Source organism: Pseudonaja textilis, chromosome 1 (genome assembly GCF_049901715.1).
Source record: "Pseudonaja textilis isolate UNSWEBS1 chromosome 1, rPseTex1.2, whole genome shotgun sequence".
Taxonomy (NCBI): Eukaryota; Metazoa; Chordata; class Lepidosauria; order Squamata; family Elapidae; genus Pseudonaja; species Pseudonaja textilis.
The window spans coordinates 4,388,098-4,410,089 of record NC_141990.1 but is presented as its reverse complement, the minus strand read 5'-3'; the positions used below and the strand labels follow the sequence as shown (position 1 = coordinate 4,410,089).

The 21,992-nt window shown below is 44.9% G+C and overlaps 1 protein-coding gene across 2 annotated transcripts in view; it reads right to left on the bottom strand.

Moving 5' to 3' along the window:
- The window catches only part of NXN (nucleoredoxin), a 78,846-nt gene extending 57,287 nt beyond the window's left edge, over positions 1-21,559 (bottom strand). Inside the window, exon 1 of one of the 2 annotated variants that reach the window (XR_015741842.1) lies at positions 21,117-21,442. Coding sequence is in view for 1 of the 2 variants with exons in the window: in XM_087924978.1 (XP_087781104.1) it covers positions 21,117-21,158 (42 nt within the window). In the remaining variant the exon portion in view is untranslated. Of the gene's footprint in view, positions 1-21,116 lie in introns of both variants that reach the window. The other variant, XM_087924978.1, reaches the window with a different exon arrangement.
- Positions 21,560-21,992: the final 433 nt, after the last annotated feature.

Genomic DNA, 21,992 nt, shown 5'->3' with positions numbered 1-21,992 from the left:
GCCTCTGACAGCGAAAAGGAGACCTGCGCAAGTGAGGTTAGTCAGTGGATGACATCCCCCGAAAATAAGACCTGGTGCCTTTTTTGATGGCAAAAAAAAAAAATAAGACAGGGTCTTATGTTCGGGGAAACACGGGTACAAGTGCTATAACAACATCGTTGCCACGTTTTAGCCATATAATAATGTGAACACAACATGTCAAAATCCTATTTATGACTTTGGTCGTATCAACCCCACCAATCCAGGTTTCCCTTCTCTTGGACTCTGCCCACGAGGACTAGAAGCATCCACACGAATACCCAGAAATTTTAAAACCGAATTTTTTAATTCCCACTCTGTGCTGATTTTTACACTTGCGAAGGTTGGAAGGGAATCTTTGGGAGTGATCAACAACTTTCCCCTTTTTTTTTCCTTTTGCGCCGGGGGGGGGAAATAGTATGTTTTCATCGGATGAAGTGAAATAAATCAATGCCGCCGCCACCACAAAATGCAAAGCCCTCTGAATCTGGTCAAATGAAAAGCACACGAGAGGATTTCTGTTTACGAAGGGGGAAAAAAGCAAAAAAAAAGAAAGAAATCCAAGCCGCTTAGAGCGAAATTCCCAACGCTGCCAAGGCAAACAATTCAAAATCAGTTTCTGATTTAGGAGATCAAACCTGAGCGCCAGGTGCAAAATCTGCTTCCTTAGATTAACCTTCGAACACAGCCACCAAAACGTCACTGCGATGCCCACAAATATAACACTTTTCCACCAGAGCAAATCCGCTGTGGGCTGCCAAAGAATTTTGTCTTCGTTAGCATCAGATTCCCCCCCAAAACAACCCGGGTGTGTTTTATTTACATCAAGTTGCTAGGCATATTGAAGGAACCAGGGAACACATTGTGAAATAACAGAAAAACAGAGTTGGAAGGGACCTTGGAGGTCTTCTAGTCCAGCCCCCTGCTCAAGCAAGAGATCACCATTCTGGACAAACGGCAGTCCAATCTCTTCTTAAAAGCCTCCAGCGTTGGAGCACCCACAATGTCTGGTGGCAAGTAGTTCCACTGGTTCTCGCTGTCAAGAAATTTCTCCTTAGTTCCAGGTTGCTTCTCTCCTTGATTAATTTCCATCCATTAATTCTTGTCCTGTCTTCTGGGGCTTTGGAGAATAGTTTGACCCCCTCTTCTTTGTGGCAACCCCTGAGATACTGCAAGATTGTTATCGTATCACTCCAAATCCTTCTTTTCATTAGACTAGATATATGTCATTCCTGCAACTGTTCTTCATATGTTTTAGCCTCCTTCTCCCAATATTATCAGAACAATGGAAACAATTGAAACTGGCTGCTTTTTCCATTTTTGCAAACAAGAAAAAGGAAGCGTTAAGAAAAATACTGCCATTTCCTCAGGATGCCTGGAGATTAAATTTTTATTTTTTATTGTTTTTCCAGAAGCTGAAAGCACACCAGGCGTAACTCTTAGCAATTTTACGGCTTTCCAGACTCTGTGTAATTTCACACCTGATGCTCCGGCTTCTTTTTACGAATCGTGTTTTTGCAAAGCTCACGGCCCTCAATCCGACTTCATTTCCCACCCAAAGAGAGACCACGATGCCTCAATTCCTTGGATATCAAGCTGATAAGAGAGAGAGACAGAGACAGAGACACAGAGAGAGAGAGAGAAAAGAGAGAAAAGGAAAAAGAAAGAGGGTGAAGGAGAGAAAGAAAGAGAAAAATAGAGAGAGAAAAAGAGAGAAAAAGAGCAGGAAAGACTGAAAGAAAAAGAGAGAAACAGAAAGAAAGAAACAAAAAGAGAGAGAGAGAAGGAAAGAGAAGGAAAGACAGAAAGAGAAAGATAAAAAGAGAGACAGAAAGAAAAAAAGAGAAGGAAGGAGAGAGAGGAAAAGAAAGAGAAAGAAAGAAAGAGAGAGAGAGAGAGAGAGAGAGAGAGAGAGAGAGAGAGAGAGAGAACCACTTATATCCTGGGAATGAATGAATGAATGAATGAATTCGAATGAATGAATTATACACACAGACAGACAGACGGACGGATATAAAAAATATAATAACCCTGTTGGATCTGCAAACACAGACGCCGGCACAAAGAATTAAAGGAAGAGCGAAATCAAATCTTGTTTTCATTAGAACAGCTGGATTAAAAAATCTCACAATGGGAAAATTCCATCCCAGAAAGTTTCCGAGTCTATTCCGGAGGCTTCAAACAACGACCGAGCGTCAAAAGGAAAAAAAAAAAACACAGCGGGAGGTTGTTAATCAGGCCGACACTCAAACGTTGCCCCTTTACGGGGGTTGAGCTAATGATACCTCCTCCGCATTTTGCCAAGCTGCTTCGGATCGCGTTTCTGTAGCCTGAGCGATCTCTGGCAAGTCCCTTTTGAACCCGAACTGGTCCCCCAACTGCAGAAACGGGCAACGCTAAATCTTTGCAGAAAATGACGGTTAGGCACCTCGGGGGACCCCCGCTGCAGGATTTAGGGAAGAAGGCATAAATTAAAGTAACACCTCCAAAGAGCATATCTTTCTCCCCCCCGCCCCAACGCCCCAATATTAGAGAGGCAGTTTGGTCTAGTGGTGAAGCACCAGGCTAAGAAGCGGGAGATGGTGAGTTCTAGTTCAGCTTAGGCAGGAAAGCTAGCTGGGTGATTTTGGGCCAAATCACCAGCAGACTGGGAGTTCTAGTCCCACTTTATCATGAAAGTCAGCTGGGTGACTTTGGGCCAATCACTAGGAGACGGTGAGTTCTAGTCCACTTTATGCATGAAAGTCAGCTGAGTGACTTTGGGCCAATCACCAGGAAACGGTGAGTTCTATCCCCACTTTAGGCATGAAAGTTGGCTGAGTGACTTTGTGCCAATCACTAGGAGACAGTGAGTTCTAGTCCACTTTATGCATGCAAGTCAGCTGGGTGACTTTGTGCCAATCACCAGGAGACTGGGAGTTCTAGTCCCACTTTATGCATGAAAGCCGGCTGAGTGACTTTGGGCCAATCACCAGGAGACAGTGAGTTCTAGTCCACTTTATGCATGCAAGTCAGCTGAGTGACTTTGGGCCAATCACCAGGAGACAGTGAGTTCTAGTCCCACTTTATGCATGCAAGTCAGCTGGGTGACTTTGGGCCAATCACCAGGAGACAGTGAGTTCTAGTCCCACTTTATGCATGCAAGTCAGCTGGGTGACTTTGGGCCAATCACCAGGAGACGGTGAGTTCTAGTCCACTTTATGCATGAAAGCCAGCTGAGTTGGCCAATCACCAGGAGACTGGGAGTTCTAGTCCACTTTATGCATGAAAGCCAGCTGAGTGACTTTGGGCCAATCACCAGGAGACTGGGACTTCTAGTCCCACTTTATGCATGAAAGTTGGCTGAGTGACTTTGTGCCAATCACTAGGAGACGGTGAGTTCTAGTCTCACGTTAGACTTGAAAGCTGGCTGGGTGACTATGAATCAAACACCAGGAGACTGGGAGTTCTAGTCCCACCTTAGACATGAAAGCTGGCTGAGTGACTCTCAGCCAATCACCAGGAGACTGGGAGTTCTAGTCCCACTTTATGCATGAAAGTCATCTGGGTGACTCTGGGCCCATCACCAGGAGCATTGATGGCATCTTTACGACCTGTGGACTTCAACTCCCAGAATTCCCTGGCCAGCTTAGGCTCTCTTTACAGGCCACCCAAAGCCCATTTTAACCAGGGAAGTAATCTTGATGGAAACCAGGTTCAACACTGGACCAAAACTGTAAACTATGCTGGGTGAATCTAATGAGGAGCAGACAAGGGGAGTTGGGGGGATCTGCGGAACATCTTCCACGCATTTTTGGCATGGTGTATTTTTTTCCATCATGTTTCTTTTCTCTTCAAACCTCCCCGAAATATACCCATCGCACCCGTTTCTCGGTTTAACCCCTGCCAATTCCTTTCTCCTTGGAGAAGTTTCCCATCTGTTTCTCTTTTAAACAACTGGGATGTTTAGGAACATCTCCGCCTCACAAAACCCCCCAAAAGTTGACAGATAAGTCCTTGACTTACAATGGTTCACTTAGTGACCATTCAAAGTTACGACGGCACTGAAAAAAGGGACAGGACCGGGTTTTTTGGCACTTACAACTGTTGTGGCACCCACTCACCACTGTCACGTGGTCACAGCTCGGACACTCGGCCACTGACTCGTGTTTACGACAGTCGCAGTGTCCTGGGGGGTCACGCGATCCGCTTTTGCGACCTTCTGACCAGCAGTGTCCACGAGGAAGCCTGATTCGCTTAACAACCAGGTGACTAACTTAACAATTGCAGTGATTCTCGCTTAACAACCCCAGCAAGTTAAAGGTCGCAAAACGGAGCAAAACTCAAAGTGTCTCACCTAGTAATGGAAATTTTTGGGCTCAATTATGGTCGTAAGTTGAGAGCTAAGCTATAGTCCTCATCTTATGAGAGGTCCCTTAGCAACTGTTAGAGGAGTTACAACGGATCTAACGCAGGGAGAGCTGATCTTAATGCAACAAGCAACATGGTTGGGCTAGATGACCTCCAAGGTCCCTTCCAACATTAAGATTTTTCTACCTAGAAAGGGAAACTCTCACACTTGTGGATTTACGACAGGAGAAATATTGCTTTAGCCTTTCAAGTCCCCCCTTTGCCACCCCAAAAACCCCAAACATCTCCTTTAATTTTGTGGAAGAAGGGGAAAAATTCTTTTCTGCTTGAGGGAAGCAACCACATCTGGTCCGGCCAGGTTTCAGCCAGATGTGAATGTATATAGAATGCATTTTTTTAAAAAAAACAAAACAAAACCCTCCTCCAAATATCTTCCTGAAAAGTGGAGAAGACAGAAGAGGAGGAGGAAAAAAAATAACAGACGCGCAGCCAGAGAATGTGTGTCTCAAATCAGACCCCTCTCAACAGTTAAAAGAAAAGGAGAATTTATCTGTTAGCTCCTACTGGAGGTCCAAGCAAAAATATCTCCCTTCTCTTTCTAAGTCTGCATTTCCTAAATTTAAATATCTATGTGTGTATGTGTTGTCTGTCTGTCTGTCTTCTAATCTATCATTCTTCTCCCTATCTTCTCTATCAACTCCCGCTCCTTCTCTGATCTATCTATATCTCCCTCTATCATCTATCATCTATCTTTCCTCTATCATTTCTCTCATCTCTATATATTTCTTTCTATATCTCTGTCTGTCTCTCTATCTGTCTGTCTGTCTACCACCTATCATTTCGCTTATTCTCTCTCATCTCTGTCTGTCTGTCTATCTATCTATCTATCTATCTCTATCACTGTCTATCCATCTATTACCTCTCTCATTTCTCTTTAATTCTCTCTCATCTCTCTCTGTCTATCTGTCTGGTCTGTCTATCTCTGTCTGTCTGTCTCATCATTTCTCTATTATTCTCTCTCATCTCATCTCTCTCCGTGTGTCTGTCTGTCTATCTCTGTCTGTTTATATCTATATCTATCTGTCTGTCTATCCATCTATTACCTCTATCGTTTCTCTGATTCTCTCTCATCTCTCTCTCATCTATCCATCCATCCATCTATCTAATCTCTGTCTAACACTGTCTGTCTATCCATCCATTATATCTATCATTTCTCTCTCTCATTTATCCATCCATCCATCCATCCATCCATCTAATCTCTGTCTATCACGGTCTGTCTACCCATCTATTATCTCTATCATTTCTCTCTGATTCTCTCTCATTTCTCTCTCATTTCTCCATCCATCTATCCATCTAATTTCATTTCTCGAAAAAGGAAAAACCCACAGAGAGGGACGCTAACTTCCCCCAACCTGGTGCTTTCTTTCTATATGACACACACTACAGTTCCCATCATCCCCGTCCAGCACATCAGAGACGCAGTTCAAAAGACCAGGAAAGGCCGTGCCGTGCGTTAACCCCCATTTTTTCCTGTTTGTTTTTCCCTCCTCCGCTTTCCATGCTGCAAAAAAAACCACACACAGGCCAGAGGAAACATCCCTAAAATAAAAATACGATAAGATGGGCAGTGGAAGAATTCCTCTCTTTGCCACCGGCAGGGCCACAGAGCCGGGCATGTGAAAATCTGGATGGCTGCTAAAGATTTGTAGGTTCTTTCTGGAGGGAAAAAACCCACCTGGGTTTCATTTTGGTTTTCTGGACTAGGGAGGTGCCTCCTTTCTCCACCCTGTTCAGACAGCGTTAAAAACAAAAGCAGGAAAAAAAAACCCCTTTTGACAACTTAAAACTAACAAAACAGGCTGCAGGATGTTTGCCTGGTGGGAAAAAAAAAAAGATTTCAATTTAAACAACTTCAGGAGTGGGGAAAATTAAAGTCACAGCAGCATCAATCCAGAACTCGTGCAGCGTTTTAATCTAAAGTTGCAGTTGTGGGAAGATTTATAAAGCCATTACTCGCTAACCCGAACTGAGCATAAACACTCCCCAACCCTTACTGCCTTGCCGAAAAGCCCTTAAAATGTGGTTTTTTCCAACAAGCCAGGGAATCTCTCAGCAATAAAGAGCTGGCATGTGTTGGCTGCATTAGGGATACTCTTCTCTGCTCTTGCGGTCTTGTTTTTAATCTAGTTTTATTGTTGTATTGCCTGCAACTGGTTTTGCAGTAGGTTTTAATAGCATTTTGTACTCTGGTTGGAGTCATTTTGTGTGAGGTTTGTGATGGATGGATGGATGGATGCATGGATGGATGGAAGGAAATGGGTGGATGGGAGAGAGAGGGAGGAAGGGAGGGAAGGAAGGAAGGAAAAGAGGGAAAGAAGAATAAAAAGGAAATGGGAAAAGGAAGGAGAGAAGAGAACGACAGCAGGTAGAAGAAAAAAGGAAAAGTGTGGAAGAAAGCAAGAAGCGAAGAAGGAAGAGAAAGAGAAGGAAGAATAATACAAGGTGGAATGAGGGAGGAAGGAAGGAAAGAAAGAAGGAAGGAAGGAAGGAAGGAAGGGAAGGGAAGGGAGAAATGGGTGGATGGGAGGGAGAGAAGAAAAAAGGAATAAAAGAAGGAAAGGAGATGGGAAAAGGAAGAAGGGCAGCAGGTACAAGAAAAAAGGAAAATTGTGAAAGAAAGCAAAATAAGGGAAAAGGAAGAGAAAGAGAAGGAAGAATAGATAATACAAGTGGAATGAGGAAGGAAGGAAGGAAGGAGGAAGGAAAGAGGATGGATGGAAGGAAGGGGCAAAACACATACAGAGAGATTGAGAAAGAGAAAGGAAGAGAGAAATATCACTTATATCTACTGCATTTCCTTTAGAATTCAACATTTGGAGAAGAGAAGGCCCAATCCATAACTCACCTTATGTGGTGGCTAACCTTTTTGGGCTCCTGTGCCAAAAATTGTGCGTGCGCTTGCATGATCACACTCGCGTGCCAGCACCCAGAAGGCAATGCGTGCCCCATGCCCCCTACGCATCATGCATAATCCCCACCCACCCACCTACCCGCTGCCGCCCCCTTACCTGCACTGCGCCTCAGTTGATTTTCAGCCGGTTTGAGGCCTTTTTCGACCTCCCAGAGGCTTGAGGAAGGCTTCAGCAGGCTTTGCAGGCCGAAAACTAGGCCCATTTTGTCACTTCCGGTATTTCCAGAAAAACGGAAAATGACGAAACAGGCCTAGTTTTCAGCCTGCAAGGCCTGCTGAAGCCTTCCTCAAGCCTCTGGGAGGTCGAAAAAGGCCTCAAACCGGCCGAAAATCAGCTGTGAGGTAAACACGTGTGCAATGAGGAAGTCTGCCTACAGCTCATGTGCCGGCACAAATGGCCCTGTGTGCCACCCTGGATGTAGGAAATGACTCTGATGGTCATTTGGAAAAGTACTTTCTCAGTGAGCACCTCGAAGCCAAGAGGAACGAACACACGCGCCAAACTTCAAGTTTGCAGGCTTGACGGTTTTGGAGATTGTGATGATGCGTGAGGGGTACTTCGCTTTTACATAAGAGAGATTATACGCCTTGAACTAAGGCCACAAAATGACGAGGGAAAACGATCACTGTGAGGCAGCCTGGGACAAGAGCTACGGCACAGAACTTTATCGAGAATGAAGGGCACCAGAACTTCACCCTGCAGTGGGAGAACATCTGGCCAACATCTGGATCCGTTGCCAGTGAAGGCTTTTGGACTGGCTGCCCTGGATCATTCAGCATTCCCCTTTTCCGGTTCCTCAACGGGCCTTAATTTAAGGGAGGGATTGGGGGTGATTTTCTACCCCAATTGTTCACCACTACCACCCCTCAACCTGGGTCAACCACTTTGATGGGAAGAGAAGAAGGATGCTGCGGTTGCTAGGCACCCAGCAGTCACCTAGCAACTGTCGGTAGTGGGAACAGAGGACCAGGTCAACCTACATCCTTCTCTCTTGGAGAAGATGTGGGTGCGGGGGGGCTTCCCCCCCCCCGCTTATTGTGGCTTTACTACCTTGAGTTTATGACGTTGCCAGTTGTGGTCACAGCAAGACACGATGGTGCCCAAAAGGCAGCCGTCGTAAGTCGAGGATTACCTGTCTGGGCTTGTTATGGGTATCGCAGACCTTGCAAAATCAGAACTAGAAACGGTATACAGGAAAATCCTTGACTTACAACCATTGCTTCTGGTGACCATTTGACGTTACAAAGGCACGGAAAACAGTAACTTATGGCCGTTTTTCATGCTTACAACTGTTGAAGCATCCCTAGGGTCAGCTGAGCCAGCCAGCATGCTTTAAGGTGGGGAGGGGGAGGACTCCAAGTCCCAGAATCCCCCAGCCAGCCTGCTTTGAGAAGGATACAGCCTAACTCCTAGAACTCCCCAACCAGCATATTTGAAGATGGATGAACTTCAACTCCCGGAATCTCTCTGCCACAGGAAATCCACACATCTTTTTTTAAAAAACAAAAGTTTTTTATTTTAACAACAAACAAAACCACATAAAACATACAACATAAACCATAAAAACATCATCCTCCTTCATAAATTTACAAACCGTGTATCGGTTGGTTTACCACTTTTTTTTTGTGCATCCGTTTCGTAAACGCTAATATAGTTATATTACATAATAACTCATATTATCAATCAACAATTGTATAACCTAGTATCATTACTGAGAAATCATTTAACTATAATTTTATTAATTCATACTTTAACGAGATAACTGTAATTTACTTAATTTATTTTGCAACGAATCGTAAGATCATACCAAATCTATCTTAATAAGGTTTTATAAAAATAACATCAAAGAAAATTATATCCTAAATCTAAATATTCTATTATTGTGTTTTATTATCTAACCATTGATAAAAAAGATCCCAAACTTCATAAAATTGTTTATCTTCTTGTTCTCTAATTTCAAATGTCAAGTTACTCATTTCAGCACAATCCAATATTTTCTTGATAGTTTCTTCCTCTGATGCAGTTTTCTCACTCTTCCAGTTTTTAGCAAATACAATCCTAGCCGCTGTTAATACATTTACAATCAAATACTTCAAATTTTTATTATATGTATCAGGTAAGATTCCCGATAAAAAAAAATCTCTGGTTTCAAGTCTATATGTTTCTTTATCGTTTTTTCCAACCGTATGCGAATTTTAGGAAATCCAGACATCTTAAAGTCGCCAAGTTCGAAAAACTCTGAGCTTAAGAGAGATGCAGGATGTAAATTGGAGAGAGGCGGGGAACTTGAGGAGAAAACAGGGTGGTTAACTCAGAGGCAGATGACATGGACAGAGAATAAGGCCCTCGTTAATTAACAACTGCAACGTGCTAATTGTAAAGTGTTCTGTAAACAGTTAATCTCAGGAACTGTATAGGACCACACACACATTTCTACTGAGTTCGTTAAGCTGGAGGGAAAGAAGGAAGGAAAGAAGGGAAGGAGGGAGAAAAAGGAGGGAGGGGAGGAAGGAAGGAAAGAGGGAGGAAGGGAAGGAGGAAAGAGGGAAGGAAGCAGGCAGGAAGGGAGGGAGAATGGAAAGGAGAAAAGGAAGGAATGAAGGCGGGAGGGAGGAAAATGTGGAAGAAGGGAAAAAGGAAGAAGAAAAGGAAGGAAGTGAGGAAAGGAAGGAAGGAGGAGAAAAGGAACAAAGGAAGGAAAAAGGGGAGGGAGGGAGGAAAGGAAGGAAAAAAGGGAGGGAGGACAGAAAGAAAGAAAAGAAAGAAGGGAAGGGGTCCAACCTAAGGCACAGTACATTTTTTTAGGAGTTCATTTCCTCAAGACTTCATATTTTTTTTGTTTTAAATATAGAATATTCTTCTAGCCGATTAGAGCAAGAAAGCAAAACGGGGCCGAAAATATGACGATCACAGCGAAATCCCTTCTCTGCGAGCCAGACACCCTGAAGAGGGAACCCCGTGCCAGATCCAATTTTCGATATGGTCCATAAAGGAAGTTATTTAAACCACAAAGCCTTTCTTTTCAATTCAGTAGGAGAAATTACTGTGCGTGTGTGTGTGTATAATATAATATATATATATGTTGAGTCCCAGTTCATCTCCTTTGGTTGCCCTGCATAGGAGAACGGAGCTAGAAAGCAGGTTAGCGGGGTGAGGAGGGAATGGGGACCTGGCAGTATATCCTTCCGCTGCCACGCCCACCAAGCCACGCCCACAGAACGGATAGTAAAAAAAAAATTGAATCCCAATGGACGGATGGATAAGAGAGAGATTGAGAGAGAGATGATGGATGGATAGGTGGATAGATAGGTAGATATAACTAGATGAAGAGAGAGATGATGGATGGATGATAGAGAGAGAGAGATGATTGATGGATGGGTGGATGGTTAGGCAGGTAGGTAGATATAACTAGATTGAGAGAGAGAGAGAGAGAGAGATGGATGATAGACAGATAGAGATGATGGATGGGTAGGTAGGTAGATAGATAGATATAGTTAGATTGAGAGAAAGGTGATGGATGGATAGGGAGATAGATAGCTGTTTGGAAGGGAAGCTATGCACTCTTCCCTGACTCTATGGAATCAGTGGTGGGATTCAAACATTTTTACTACCGGTTCTGTGGGCGTGGCTTGATGGTGAAATGCACAATTTTATTCTGTACCCAAAAGACTGGCTTGGCTGCCTAACTCCCTTTCTTCCATTTCCCCCAACCCCTGGTGACACAATTTCTTACAACACGGATTTAAACACTTGCCGGTGCCTTCGAATAGAACATTTCTAGCCTTTGTGCCGGAAATGCAGTATTCCGTTATTTCTGAATGTTCACTTAAGCCGCGGTCACCAAACGGTGGTCCGCGAGAAAAGTTTGGTGGTCCACAGAAACATTATTTGCCTGCTGGGTACGTGCAACGAACATTTGTCTTGCTGCAGGGAGTTCATCCCTTCGGGGTCTTTTTGTGCAGGTCGGGGGGGTGGGGTGGGGAAGAAATCTTGGGGGTCTGCTTCAGCCTCCTGGGGCAGGGCTTTGGACAAAGGCCGGAGGGAAGAGCACCTGGTGGCAAAGAACTGGAGGGCCTTATTGCAGTGATTGGCCTAAAGGCACCCAGCCAGCTTCCTTGCCTAAGACGGGACTAGAACTCACAAATTCCTGGTGATCGGCCCAAAGTCACCTAGCTGGGTGACTACGGTGGGACTAGAACTCACTGTCTCCTGGTGATTGACAGTCACCTTGCCAGCTTTCATGGCTTAAGGTGGGACTAGAACTCACTGTCTCCTAGTGATTGGCCCAAAGGCACCGCAGCCACTTTCCTTACCTAAGATGGGACTAGAACTCATCATTTCCTGGTGACTGGTTCAGTCACCTAGCTGGCTTACATGCCTAAGGTGGGACTAGAACTCACTGTCTCCTGGTGATTGGCACAAAATCACCCAACTGGCTTTCATGCCTAAGGCAGGACTAGAACTCACCATCGCCCACTTTCTAGCTTGATGCATTTCACCACTAGAACCGTTTCTCTTCCTTTAAAGAAACCAGGTTAACAGATATGGCAACTCCCCCAAACAAACCCACATCAAGATTGCACAGGGTCAGCCAAGGCTAAGGTTACCTCAATACTCAAAAAAGGGTGAAAAGCCATATATTTTGACAGCCAGCGTAAGGATAATCAAGCAGAGCTGCTGGCCAATTTTTACACACACACACACACACACACACACACAGCTCACCCACAATCTCAGTATTTCTACCTGCCCCCAAAGTCTATCAGTGTCACTGAATTAAACCCCCCTCTGTAACCGTCTGCCAGTCACAATTTCTCTAAAAAAAGCAAAACTGATTTTTTTTCTTTTAAGCAAGGCCCCTGTCGCGGCGACGCATCCATCACACACCCACTGCAGCTACCTCCGATAATCCAACTTTTGTTGCGAGACATTGCGTGGCGCTTTCTTTTATTCCCCTTTTCTCAGCCTTGAGGGGGAGGTATGGGGGGGGGGAGGACAAGGCAGTTCGAAAACTGGACAATTTCAAAAGGCACCGTGTTTGTTCCCACCGAACTTTTGAGGAAAAAAAAGTACAAAGTTGAGACCCGTTGCTGGACGCGATGGGGTGGCCCCACCAAGCCCTCTCTGCTCAGGTGGGCCTCGGCGCTCATCGCCCGCGGCGTTGCGAGACAAGTGTGCAAAGCCCCTCTTGTTCCTTCCACGTGAAAAGTCCTGGCTTTTGCCCCAACGTTCGTAAACACGCACAGCCCCGAAAGAGAGAAAAAGAAAACCAGCAGGGCCCCATACAGGACACTTGATGGTTTTCACAGCAAATTATCTTCTCGTTTAATCCCACTCCCTCCCCAAAAAGGCCTTTGGTGGCCACCCTGCAATAGTCAAACCGAAAAACCCGGCGTGAATTTTCTCAGCGAGATTCCCATTTATCTATTTATTTATCTATCTATTTATCTATCTATTTATCTATCTATTTATCTATTTACCTATTTATCTATTTATCAATCTATCCATCCATCCATCCATCCATGTATCTGGATCTATTACACGGAAAGCCGTCTGAAATCCAACCGATTTTCACCCGGATTGCTCTGGTGTCATTTTTTGGATTCGGGAGGGGTCCAAAAAAATAAAATCAGAAACCGCTCGTCCCGAGTCAGATATTATTATTTTTTTTTTTTTAAAGAAAGAGACTTCTTCCGAAGATGCTTTTAAGGGGGGGGGTAAAATAAAATATTAATGAGCCAACAGAAAAGAATCCGGCGCATTAGCAGGTTTAAAGACGAATAAACGGAAGGCCCAGATGTTGACAAAAATTAGGAAAATAGAAGATCAAAGAGAATTGATGAATAAAGCAGGATTTTAAGACAGAGGAGGTGGTAAAATAGCCGGGTACCACCATGATGACAAACGTGAGCTGCGAGTCATTTCAAAATAAGGAAGTAGGTGGGTGGGTGGAAAAAAGACTTGTTAAGTTGGGAGAAAACCCAACTGTCAATGTTGGCAAGAATTTCTGTGATAAAAACGAGCATCTCGCCTAGAAGCATGTTTTCGTTTCAGACAATACAGCGCTTGTTGTGACAACTTGACGTGCCATTTATACAGTGTGGCAGTCGGGAAACAAACCAACAAACCAACAAAAAATGAGTTAAATCTAAGGCTTGACAAAGATGCAAAGAGGAGAATTTTTTATTTTTTTTTAACCTGGTTGGAAATTATATTTTGCCCGCTGTTTGCTGTTGGTTCGGAGGGAAGAGAGGGTTTTGGTTGAGAAAATAGAAGATTTGGAATAGTTAGAAGGACATGACCTAAGATTTGGGTGGCGTGGATATTTGGGGTATGATGAAGTTAAGGTGGATTTTAAAAACTGTGAGATGTTGCCATATGGACAGTATGGAATATTTATAAATCTAAGGTTGTGAGTTTCGGCACAATAAAAACATTTTACAGGCAAGAAATAATAAGCGAACTGTATTGGAGATATTAGGTTTTTGTCAAAGGCAATGCCAAATAAAAGCAAGGGAAGAACTGCTGGCTGAGGGATAGATAAGGTTTTCAATGGTTCTCTTATTTACGATTATTATGTATTTATTAAGTTTATATGCTGCCCATCTCACTCTGCAAAGTGAGTCTGGGTGGGCTTACAGTTGGAAGGATAAGTATAAAAATATTACAAACACATTATTCTTAGAGTAGTGCAGGGTTCGAAATAGAATTGGGGACAAATGGTTTAAAAAAGGAATTGTTTAAAATGAATTTGGCTGAAATTTTGAAGCAGAAGAAGAACTACCAGTGAAAGAAGTATGACAAAATGGGCTAAATATTCTGGTTATCACACAAATCGAATGATGGAAAAAAGGAAGCGGTTGAATAAATTTGAAATTTAGCTGATGTGTAAAGATGAGAAATAAAGAGAAATTTTATAAAACGAAGGAAAGTTAATCCTCAACTTACAACAGTTCATTTTAGGGACCGTTCAAAGTTACAAGGGCGCTAAAAAAAGGTGACTTGTGACCTTCTGGCATTTCACACTTAGACTGTTGCATCATCCCCATGGTCACGTGATCAAAGTTCAGTTGCTTGGCAATTGACTCATATTTATGACTGTCGCAATGTCCCTGGGGGTCACGTGATCCCCTTTTGCGACCTTCCAACAAGCCAAGTCAGCGGGCAAGCCAGATTTACTTAACAACTGTGTTACTAACTTAATGACCACAGTGATTCAATTTAACAATGGTGGCAGGTTGTAAAATGGGGCAAACCTCACTTAACAAATATCTCGCTTAACAGCAGAAATTTTGGGCTCAGTTGTGTTCGTAAGTCAAGGACCTCAAATGTATATTCTAAATGTGAACAGGAAGAAGGGACATTTTAGCATGTTTGATGAAGATGTAAAAACAGCAAAAAAAAAAACCTTGGTTTTTTACATCCACTGATTCAGAGGAATTTAAAAGATTAACATACAATTGAGACCAGACGTTTTTCTTTCAGGATTGATGGATGAACAGTCGTGGGGTGGGAATCATGGAATGTTATTTTTATACCTGATAATTGAAACAAGATTATTGTATACATAAAATGGAAAAATATGACAATGTCTACAATGGAGAAATGAATAGAGAAGATGGAAAACTGAGATGACTAAATTGACTCATTTAATCAGGGGAAAAAAAAGATATTATCGATGTTTATTGTTGACTGGAAAACCTTCATGGATCTTTTTCCATAAAATAGAAAAAAAAATGAATTTATAATTTGTACCTTTGAGGATTAAGGCAGCATAGATTATAGACAGAAGAGAATCCCAGTTTTAACTCCAGAATAAGAAGTAAATTTATAATTGTATCTATAACTGTTGTCAAGATTGAAAGCTTATCTTTTTTTTTCTTCCTTTTCCTTTTCTTTCTTGCACATTTCTCGTCCATTTCTTTTTCTCCCTTTTTCTTATTTTAATTTGGATTGGTTTTTAATTTCCCATCTTAAAAATCTTTACCGGTATTAAAAAGTACATATTGAAGAAAAAGAAACCACGTTACAAGTGGGTAGCTGGGTTTGACTAGGGGATCAAAGGTTAATGAATGTGACCCAAAAAACATCCATCCATCCATCCATCATCTCTGTCTATCTGTCTATTATATCTATCATCTAGCTATATCATGTTTCTATCATATTTATCCATCCATATCTATCTTTCTATCCATATCAATCTCTATTGTGTGTCTGTCTTGTCTGTATCTTTATCTATCTATCTGTCTGTCTGTCTGTCTGTCTGTCTATCATATCTGTCTATCTAATCTATTGTCTGTCTGACTGACTATCTAATCTATCATTGTCTATGTATGTATCTATCATGTCTGTGTCTGTCTGTCTGTCTGTCTGTCTATCTATCTATCTATCTATCTATCTATCTATCTATCTATCTATCTATCTATCTCTATCATCTTTAAATTTATTTGCTGCATACTATGTCAATTCTGGGCAGTTTACAATCAGATAAAACTGAAAAGAGATAATAAATACATTAAATAAATAAATAAATTTATCCTAATTATTCTCTTTCAATCAACAGAAAGACACTGGCTGTTTTTTCTGCTGCCCATTTATCCTGGCAATGGACAAACCTGATTATTAAAAATTTTTAAAAAATCATCTCCTGAAAAGTAAGATAGGGAACATTGAACCAAATTTCTTTAAAAAGCGGCAGGCTGCATCTTGGCAGTATAACGCTTCAATCTGGATTCCTCCTCTGAGAGGGACGGGTACGGCAGGGTGGATTGGATGACCTTTAGGTGGGGACCTTCCCTTGATACAATTCTAGAGCTAAAATTTCCCACTTCCTCCAGCAAATTTGAACACTTCCAAAAACCCCATCCCATTTTATGAAGCAAATAGGGGTGAAAAAAATAGGAAGTGATTGCCTTTGGCTCGAAAAAAAACCCCACTTTTCCAAGCACACGAAGGAAAAATAAAAAAGAGAGCTTACATTTAAGTTTTTATGCTAATACATTGTCCACATGGATCGGTCAACTAAATGGAAGCGCTTTCCTGGAAAATTGGGAAGCTTACTGTGTTTTTTGGGGGTGGGTGGGGGGGAAATGAATTGGTTTGGGGCCTCAAAACCTGATCTAAGCGGGGTGAACAGAAGCAAATTCCATTTATCTGTTAGAAATTGAACTGATAAATTAATAAAGTCCCAGGTTTTAAAACCCTTCCAGGCTCCTTCAACAGATCCTTTGGGCTAACATCTGTAGCCAATTAAGAAATCAAACCAGATTTGATTTCAACACATTAAACAAGCATCGTTTCTCTTCTCTTAGCCCCCTTCTTTCAAGCCCAACGCAACGAAAAGCAAAAAAAATAAAATAAACAAAAGCTTTCTCTCCTCCCCACACAGATCAACCAGCCGTGCAATCTCTGAGCGTGTTTCACATGGTGGTTTGTCCACCCTCAACGAGGACTAGACACTTTCTCCAATTGAAATCCAGCAATAATAATAATAACTGAAAATCTGTATCGCCGCCCAACTTCCATCAATTTTGGCGACGAACATCCGACGCGAGGAACAAGCATTGAAAAGTTGGCTCTTCTTGCAAAACACACCCTGAAGGTGTTTTAATATAATTTCTCTCCCCTCCCCTGACATTAAGGCAGCAGCAGGAAAGATGAAAAGCGAAGAGAGGGGGTGGAAAAAATTCTTGCATTTGGAAATAAAAGGGCTGGTTCACCACGGGCTCAAATCATCTTCGTTCATGCCTGAATTGCACCACAGGTAGTTGCACGCATTGTGCAAAATCACCTTTGCATGAGGAATTAAATCAACAGGTAGCAAATAACACACACACACACACACACCTATATATATATTCCTCCTGGCCCAGCCCTTAACCCTCAAGGAAATTCCAGCTCCAGTTGCGCAATGAATCTCAGACATGTCCCTTCAGCTCCCTGCAAATTTCTGACATATTTTTGATCCGTGAGTGATGGCTGCCACGGCTATTTTAAACCGCGAAGCGCAAGGAAACCTATCCTACAAGCCAGGGCAGGTTTGGATGCAGAGCAGTGTCTGCTTCTTCAATTAAAGACTTGCCCGATAACATCAAGCTTCTAGACCTCATTGGGCGCTCTTCCTTGCTCCATCCCACCGTAAGCAGAAAGCACAAAGATTGTGCACAATTAAATAACAGAGTGAAATAAATTGTTTCTCAAACTCTTGCTGGCCTGCTTCGATTGTATCCAAATATTGCCACAATCCAGAATTGCACACTGTTAAAAGATTTCTCACTGTTGGCGCACCGCTAAATTTCCCCAAGGGCTTCTTAGATGATTTTATAATTGAAAACAAGGAATAACGCAGTCTAAAAAAATAAAGCGTTTGCACAATCCCAGCGCGTGAAATAGTTCTGTACAAAACCTTGGTATTTGTCAATGTGAATCAAATATCTTTCCCCAAACCCCTTAAAAATTTAACCTATCTCCTGGTTTAAATTTTCTTAGTTAAAAAGTGTTGCTAAAACTAAGATAAACAAATATATAAATATATTTTAGGCTGATAGTTTTGGCTGATAGTTTATTTGCAAACTGACACCCCCCACACCCCAAAATAACCCTCTTAGTGCATCTCTAACCATAGCAAATTTAATTTAATTTAATTCAAGCTCAGTCAAAAAGGGCGCACTCTTTGTTAAGGTCAGACTTATCAACATTTCACGTGCCAAAAAAACCAAATCACTTGATACTATTTGTTCTGTGAAAGTACTGAAAAATTAAACGTTCTACGTGTCCTCGCTGAAAAGCCAGCTATCATTGGGGGTCCTCTAATATACAAACACAGCTTCTTCCTACATCTGTTGAAATGATATATGTACACATTTATGAGAATAAAACCCCACATTCGTGAACCTCACCATTAAACTTTTATCTGGAAGGTTTGCCATATGTGAGTGTGTGTGTCTGTGTGTGTGTGTGTGTGTGTGTGTTTTAATTTATTGCAGCCTAAACAAAGAGGCGCGTGCCATTTTAAAAATTAACAATGCATTATCTCGTGTTTACAGATCATAACACACCTCGCCCAATGTATGACATAACAGGAGCTGCGATTCATGGCAATCTTAAACATTAAAAAAAATATAATCTGAATTTTCTTATGAGAACCATATAGAAAATAACGAAAAATTAGAAGGGGTTGGGGTTTTTTGGGGGGTGGGTGGGTGTTTTGCATCCATCTACCATTCTGGGCGGAATTGAGCAAGATTAGGAATTCTGAACAGATGTAAATGCAGATTTTTTTTTTTCCACCCCCAGTTATGGCGCTGGACAATGGCATCTACCACCACGCCCTTTGCGGCTGTGAACCATGGGTTTCCGAAACCAATGGAGAGACAATCAAACATTGGTTCACCCTTAAAAGTCAAAGACGGTTAAGGAAGATAATGGAAAATAATACAACGTAGGGTTGTTGCTTTTTTTAAAGGGAGGGTTAGGAAAAAAAATCATATTTCTGCTTCCTTGCGAGGCTTGTCTTAACCTCAGCTTCTTCTGACCAATTTTATTTTTTTAAAAATGCCATTTAATCTGGACGGATTCCTTTGCAACCCGGAGGAAAACAGCGATGTGAATTTTTGCAGATTTCCCCCGAAATCCTTTCATGAAAAGGAACCCCAATTTGAATCCTATTTTTTTCAACTCTCCCTTGTTTTTTGTTTTTGTTTTAAATCTGAATTAGGGCAGGTCCAGTTTGGAAAGGAAAGACACCCCCTCCTCCTCCAAAATAGGATGCAGAATGGTGATTTATTTTTTTGCAAAACAAGAAAAAAATTCCATTTGATTGCCATCTAAAGGAAAAGGAAAGCTATTTTAATAGGGTCACCGGGACCCCAAATTCAGGCAAGAGGGGGGGAGAGAAATGAGGAGGGGGCAGACTGCAATCCGGAACTGTTTGGTTGAAAGATAGACCCCCCTCCTCATACAATCCCACTCCCCATTATGCAAATCTATAGTATTCCCCATTCCACTTTTTTTGCAAAATAAATAAATAAATGATCGGGCACGGCCAGAACTGCAGTTTCTTGGGCATTTCTTTCCCAGGGGAGGGGTCTTCCCCACCGGGAATTACATCCCGTTTTCCTAGAGAGGGGGGGTAACAGCCAGTTTTGCACCTCCCCACCCCCTGCCCCCCCCCACCCTGTTATCCCAACCCACCCACCCAGTTTTGCAAAAGTGAGAGAGAAGCACCGTGGGACTCCCAGCCTGCAGTTTTTCTAAAGGGAGGGGGCTTCTCCCCCCAAGGTTTACCCAGGAAGGGTGGGGAGCAACAGTCAGCTTTCCGTTTTTTTCTTCGCCCCCCTCCCCATCATCCAGACCCCGCTTTGCAAAAGAGGGGCACGGCCGGGACCACCCAACAATTCCCTGCTGTCTAAAGGGGCCTTTAGACTCCGTTTTTCTGGGGAGGGGGCTCCAGGCTGGTTCGCATCCCCTCCATCTCCCCTGACTTGACTGCCCCACCCTGCTTTGCAAAGAAAAGGCCGGGAAACCCCCTCCTTCCCAAGAGTTCCCTGTTCTCTAAAAACTCTGTTTTTCAGGGGAGGGTTGGCCAGGAAGCCCCCCTCTCCTTTGGAGCTGGAAACTAGGGGAGGGGGCATCAGGCTGCTTCCCATCGCCCCCCCCACACACACACTTTGCAAAGAGGGCCCAAATCCCCCTAGTTTCCAGCACTCTAAAAGGGAGGGGCTTCCCTCCGGGATCAACTCCGCTTTTTTTCCCCGCGGGGAGGGGGCTCAGGGCTGGTTCTCATCTCCCCCCTTGCCCCTCTTGGCGACCCCCTCAGCTTTGCAAAGAGGGCAAAGGACCCTCACCCACCGTTCCCTGCTCTAGGAAGGGGAGGGGCTTCCCCACCACGATCAACTGCGTTTTCTGGGGAGGGGGTCGGTAAAGTCATCCCCCATGCCGAGACCCCCACCCCTCCAGTTTCAAGCTCTCCAAAGGGGAAGGGGCTTCCCTGCCCCCCCACCCAGATGCGATCAACTCGTTTTTTCCAGGGAAGGAGTCGTGGGGCTGGTTCTCACCTCCCCACAGCCCCCTCCCCAATGCTGGGACACCCCCGCCCCAGTTTTGAAAAGCGGGCCCAGACCTCCCCCTCCCTAGTTTGCAGCGCTCAGAAGGGGAGGAGGAGGGGGCTTCCCAACCGGGATCAACTCCGTTTTTTTTCCCCGGGGGGGGCCAAGGGGTAAAGCCTCCTCCATAAGCCAACCCTTACCCCTTATTGGGGGCAGATTGGAAGCCCCCTCCATATATCGACCCTCAGCTTTGCAAGACGCCCCCCCCTAGTTTCCAGCCCTCTAAAGGGGAGGGTTTCCCGAGATCAACTCCGGTTTTTCCCGGGAGGGCGCCAGGTTGGTAAAGCCCCACCCCCAACAAGCCAAACCTTATTGGGGGCAGATGGGTATCAAGCCCCCAATAAGCCGGACCCCTAGCTTGGCAAAGACGCCCCTCCCCTAAATCCCAGCCCTCTAAAAGGAGAGGGGGAGGTTTCCCCCTCTGGGATCCACTCCGGTTTTTCCGGGGAGGGGGCGCCAGGTTGTTCAAGCCCCCTCCCAATATGACGACCCCTTAGCTTTGAAAGACGCCCCTCCCTAAATTGGGAGGGGCCTTCCTACCCCCTCTCCCCCGAGATGCCACCAACTCCTTGTTTTTTTCCCCGGGAGGGGTCTCGTCTCCAAAGCCCCCACCCCACGATCGGGACCCCCACCCTCACCCCCCTCCTCGCCCCCTGTCCCCCCTCCTCACCTTCCGGCGCTTGTCGGCGAAGGGCAGCGCCAGCCAGGGCATGGCCCGCGTCGCCTCCTGCCAACGCGGCTGCTCCTGCTCGGCCGAGACGAAGACGATCTCCAGGCGCTGCTGGGACGGGGCGGCTGTGGCGGCTCCCCCGGCGGCTGTAGCGGCTGTAGCGGCGGGTGTAGAGGCGGTGGCGGCGGCGGCGGCTCCCTCCGGGCCGGGCTGGAAGCGGGCGTAGAAGGCGGCCAGGTTGGCGGCCACTTGGGTGCAGGGCCCCCCGCCGCAGTAGCCGAAGTAGAGCCCCACCAGCGAGACGCCCCGAGCCGGCAGGGGACGCCGTGCCCACCGCCGAGCCGTCGGGCGCCGCCAGCGCCTCGCCCAGCAGCTCGGCCAGCGCAGCCATCGCCTGCCGCCCCCCCACGACCGCCAGGCCCGCCGCCAGGGGGCGCTGACGGGCACCCAGGGCCCCGCGTGGCGCGGACCGCCTCCTCCCCCGGAGACCACGCCCCACCGACCCAGCCCGACACGCCCCTCCGGAGAGTAGGGACACGCCCCCTCCCCACTCGCGCGGGAACACGCCCCCTCGCCCCCCGCGTCAGGCGCGCGGGCGGAGTTGGCTGAGGGGAGGGGTTTCTTTTTAAAAGGGGAGGGGCAGAGGGGAAGGTGGGGAGCAGGGGGGCTGGTTTGAAGTGGGGTGAGGGGCGGGAATTGAGGTCCTGTGAAGGCGGACCGTCTGCTGTCCCCCAAAAGGAGTCATCCTCCTTTTGGGGGGGCATGAGGAGGGATAGGAGAAAGTGGGGGGCTTTTTAAAGGGAGAGAAGGAAAGGTGGGGGGCTGACTTGGGGGAATTGGGGTTCTGTGAAGGTGGACGGTATTGGGGTTCCTTTT